This window comes from Rhagoletis pomonella, unplaced genomic scaffold, assembly GCF_013731165.1.
Source record: "Rhagoletis pomonella isolate Grant_MI unplaced genomic scaffold, Rhpom_1.0 Rhpom_scaffold_00010, whole genome shotgun sequence".
In the NCBI taxonomy this organism is placed as follows: Eukaryota; Metazoa; Arthropoda; class Insecta; order Diptera; family Tephritidae; genus Rhagoletis; species Rhagoletis pomonella.
In genome coordinates this window covers 11,332,349-11,337,573 of record NW_023458564.1, presented here as the reverse complement: position 1 = coordinate 11,337,573, position 5,225 = coordinate 11,332,349, and the positions used below count along the sequence as shown (strand labels likewise).

Here is a 5,225-nt window from a genome sequence, read left to right as displayed (position 1 = left end):
TATATTTCTCGGAAAGCAACGCGTCAAGCAAAAGAACTTATACGATAAAAATTTTAACAGGCTTATTACAATAAGGGTACACTCATCCATGCGCCCAAGTTTCATATTTGGGGAATTGGGCAACTTTGCGCAGTGTGTTTCATGAGGAAAATTTTATATTTTGTGCAATTTCAGATATTTATTTGACAATGCTTAATTAAAAATGTGGAATAATTGAAACTCGAGTTTAAGTAAATATTTAAGTCCTAAGAAAAAGCGTTGAGCACAAATCAAAATGAAAGTAAACAAAATAGTTGATTGAGGATTGCGCAATACACTGCGCAAATTTGCGCCCTTTGCCTTTTTCTGCAAATGGCTTTCCGTAAAAATTTTGACATTTCATTTGCGAAGGATTTAAATTGCACAGTTTTCCCAGTTTGCGAGAGCTTTGCGCTTTTAAATGAGTACCCTTAATATATTATTAAAAATACTTACAGAAATTCTTGTTGGGAAAAAGCGACGAAAGGGCAATTCAAATGTTTGGAAACATTTTAAGCTGCACCCTGACAAAAAGAACGCCAAATGTTTGTCGTGTAAAAAAATGTACAAAACGAGCGGAAACACTACGAACCTCTTGGATCATCTTAAGCGGTCGCACCCTTTGCTTATTGAACCCACAAAGTCTGACCCCACACTAGAAGGCTATTTTCCAAAAAAATCCAATTCCACCTATGAAAGCAATTCCTCGCGGAAAGCAGAACTGGATTCAGCTCTCGCAAGAATGATTGCTTCGGATATACAACCGTTTCGTATAGTCGAAGACAAGGGGTTTAGGGAGTTCGTGCAGTGTCTGGACCCGCGGTATAAATTGCCATCCCGACCTACTATTCAAAATGTTCATTTGCAGAAAATATTTGATGATTTGGAGAAAAAATTGCAAGCTAACCTTAATAATATCGATAGCTGTGCTATAACTACAGATGGTTGGTCATCAAAGGCGAATGAAAGCTATATCACCGTTACGTGCCATTTCATAGACAGCGAATTTAAATTGCGATCGGTTGTTTTAGGGACATCGAAGCTTGCAAATGAACTGAATCACTCAGCTGAAAATATTTCACAATCACTGCGTGAGTGCCTAAACAAATGGAATATACTTGAAAAAGTTAACTACGTGGTTACAGACAACGCTGTTTCAATGCTTAAGGCTTGCGAACTTCTTGAGAAAAAAAATTTACCCTGTTTTGCACATTCCATCAATCTTGTGGTGCAAGATGCTTTGTCGACGGAAAAGGTCAAAGTAATTCTAACAAAATGCAAACGTATAGTGGCCTACTTTAAAAGCAGCACTATTGCTTATGCAAGATTAAGGAAGGAGCAGGGGGATGGAAAACAGTATAGCCTTATTCAGGAAGTGCCTACAAGGTGGAATAGCGCGTTTGCTATGATGCAACGAATTTTAGTCATCAAAGATGCAATATTTTCAGTACTTTTAAGCACACCAAAAGCACCACAGGTTTTTACAGCAGACGAGGTAGAGCAACTTGAAGATTTGTGTTTATTATTGGGACCATTCAACGCAAATACAAACATTATATCGGGGAACCAATACGTGACGATTTCGCATATAATTCCTATAGTCTGGGGTTTATATTCCACGATGTTGAAGTCGAAATGCAAATTGAAAACAGCTGTGGGATTAGACACATGTACGTACTTAGCCGAAAGAATTCACCAGAGGCTTTTTATTTACGAAACCAGAAGTGCTTCAAGGCTGGCTACCCTATTAGACCCGAGGTTTAAAAAGGAAGGCTTTCGGTCTGCTCAAAATGTATCACAAGCATTCGCTGTACTGGAAAATGAATTAGCTGAGGTGAAAAGAATTACTGCGTCGACATTGGAGGGCGACATACAGGAACCGTCAACATCTAAAAGTATGGAAGTACCTGAAATTTACGAATTTATGAAAGAAAAACTTTCCTGCAAAATAAAATCAAATAGAGCCGATTCTGTTATCGCTTTACGTGAATATGCGGAAAAGCCCAATGAACCTTTAAATTCAGACCCATTGGAGTACTGGAAGGTTGGTAATACTTCAGATAATGCATTGCCTATATGTATTATTAACAATATGTCTACATTTCAGACTAGAACGTCTGATATGCGACATTTACAAATTTTAGCACTCAGGTACCTCTGCATTCCAGCTACTTCAAGCGAATCGGAACGAATGTTCAGCAAGGCTGGGGCCGTAATATCCGACAGGCGTACTAGACTTAAAGAAAAAAATGTAAACATGCTCCTTTTTATAAACAAAAACTCATGGATGATCTCGTGAATACGTATTGTTAAAGAAGTTCGTTGTTTTCCACTTTTCTGTTAAGTTTTTATACACACCTATGCCTAAAATATTAGAAACACGAAATTTTGACCAGTTTTTACTATTTTTTTCGTTAGTTTTTTTTGTATACGGTTCATTAATTTTTTATAAATGTATAGCTCGTATAGACCAATAAATCTAAGTTTCAAACTATGTACAAAAATTTGAAAAATTCAAGAAAGCATCAAAATTTCGAACTTTTTTAATCAGAATTTTAAGAATAACTTTTGGTAGTCGATTATATTAGTATAATAAAGTGCAAGTTTGAAACCTGCTGAAAATGACTTTGAATATAGGCTTTTTTTTTGCTGACAGTGTCACGCATTTCCTTCCATACAAAGTATGTTCGAAACTGTTTTATATGGGAGAAAGTGCGCAACACCACCAGCAAAAAGAAAAAAATTATCAAAAATCTACGCAATTTTTTGCCGACTTCAAACTTGCACTTTGTTATAAAAGTTTGAAATTTTGATGCTTTCTTGAATTTTTCAAATTTTCGTACATAGTTTGAAATTTAGATTTATATGGTCTTTGTTATATAACGAGCTATACATTTATAAAAAATTAATGAACCGTATATAAAAAATTTAACGAAAAGAATAGTAAAAACTGGTCAAAATTTCGTGTTTCTAATATTTTGGGCATAGGTGTACATGTGAATGTGTTTCTGAATGTACATACATACATAAGTACAAAAATAAATATGAATTTATTGGCAGTTAAAAAATTCTTTCTAGGAACCATTTAAATACGATAGTACTATCGATAGTACTATCGATAGTTTATTTTTTTGGAGACTATCGAAGACTATCAATAGTTTTTTTAAACTATCAAAAACTATCGATGGTGCCACTATCGATAGTTTTGCAACTCTATGCAAAACCCTTTTGCAATGGCAGTAAATTGTGAAAAAAGAATTGTACGTTATAGGCAAAAGCAATGTGAATATTAAACTTTTTTTTATTAAACTGAAAGTTATTTTCGAGATAACTAGCAACACTCGACAAAAAATCGTCGGCTTTCTTTTTAAATAATTTAAGCTCATCATATTATCGTAACTGGCACAAAAATGACCCGGCGATATGCCCATAAAACGATTCATCTTTTTGTTGTTTTAACTTCTTTGGCACATCAAACATTATCTGCAGCATGTCGACTATAATTAAATTATTTTCTTCTTACTTTTTACAGTACACAGTTTAATATGGTAGACAGACGGAGAAAATTAATTTGAATTAATAAGCATAAATGCAAATTAAAATTTTACCCTTACAGACGGCAGTAATGCGAATAAACCAGCCGCAAGGTCGTGGGTTCGAGTCCTACGGCCGGTATACTTTTTTTATTTATTTTTCATTCTTTTTTTTATAAGTTTTATATTTTTTTACGTTACTTTCAGTTAGTTGTTGTTGAATTTTTAACAAAATTCATATCTAAAAATTAAAATTAACTAATAGTAAAATAAGAAATGTGATATAAAATAAAGCAAATGAAAATAAAATAAAGTAAAATGAAATATATAAATAAAATAATATAAAATAAATAATAAAAACAAAAAATTTTTCGCAATCGCTCCAACCGAGTATCGAACCTGGCAGCTACAGGCTTGTAGCTCGCAACTCTCACCACTCGGTAGAGTTGTCAAACTATCGATGGCACTATCGATAGTATCGATAGTTTCAATTTTTTTAGACTATCAATACTCATTGATAGTTTTTTCTTATACTATCGAAAATATCGATAGTTTAGTAGGACTATCGATCATCTCTACCAATTATTTTGAAATTATTTAAATTTTCTAATTTTAATTAAAAATTTGGTTTTTTAGTGTGATGCCGACGTCATATTCAAATATGCACGCATTTAGGCCAAAATACATGCATATGTTAATCGTAAATTCTGTTTTGTTTGTATAACTTGTGTTTGTTTTTGAACTTTCTAAAAAGAGAAGTATTTTGGCTAAGCATTTACTTAATTTTGAATGATTATAACATTTATAAAATAATATTTATTTCACTATGATCCTGTAAAACAAAGCAACCTAACTGATTTAGCGCTATCGATAGTGCTATCGATAGTTTTGTTTTTTCGCGACTATCGTGAATATTGATAGTTTTTCTGAAAACTATCAAAACTATCGATGGTGTGACTATCGATAGTTTGACACCTCTACCACTCGGCTACCGCGTACGCGGAACTCGACTGCTTCGTTTGCTTTCTTGTACAACAGACAACAACTGGCCGTTTTTACCAGTGTTGTCATCGAAATTTCCCCGGATCCGAGTTAATTCCCAAAAATTTCGTGCATTTGTTCGGCTGCTTATGCTCATTTTAAAGAGGAAAATGCATGAGTTAAAGCAAATTAAGGCTGGTTATGCAAATAATCGAGCCCGTTTGTCTACCGTATAAGGAAGTTATAAAGCGAATTGAAAATTCGGTACAAATCAGTACAAATTTTGAAAAATCAGGACATTAGCGTACTGATTGAAGAAATGAATAAAATCAGTACAAGAGTTGAAAAATCAGTACTGTACTGATAAAATCAATACGTCTGGCATCCGTAAACAAAGATTACAGTGGAACCCGCTTAAGTGCCCCCCCCCCGCTTAAGTACCTAACCCGCTTAAGTAACCAACATTTTTGGACACCGCGAATTTTTTAATATAATCTGAAGAAAATCCCTCTTTTAAGTATCTCCCCGCTTATTAACCCAACCCGCCTAAGTACCTAATTTTTTCGTGCCTGATTTACAATTTTACTTATTATTTTCCCCTTTTAAGTGCTCTTTTAAAATTCCTTAAGATATTTACGTATTTTGAAATTCAGTAGCAGCGTTACACACCTTCGGTACAAAATTCTAAAAAAT

At 33.8% G+C, this 5,225-nt stretch overlaps 1 protein-coding gene across 1 annotated transcript; it reads left to right on the top strand.

The window, feature by feature from the left end:
• The first annotated feature begins 580 nt into the window (after positions 1–580).
• On the top strand, positions 581–2,362 carry LOC118746503 (zinc finger BED domain-containing protein 1-like). The gene is made up of 2 exons (XM_036480351.1): positions 581–2,062; positions 2,126–2,362. Exons 1-2 carry the CDS (start codon positions 581–583, stop codon positions 2,315–2,317), a joined length of 1,674 nt encoding a protein of 557 aa, XP_036336244.1. The 3' UTR covers positions 2,318–2,362.
• Positions 2,363–5,225: the final 2,863 nt, after the last annotated feature.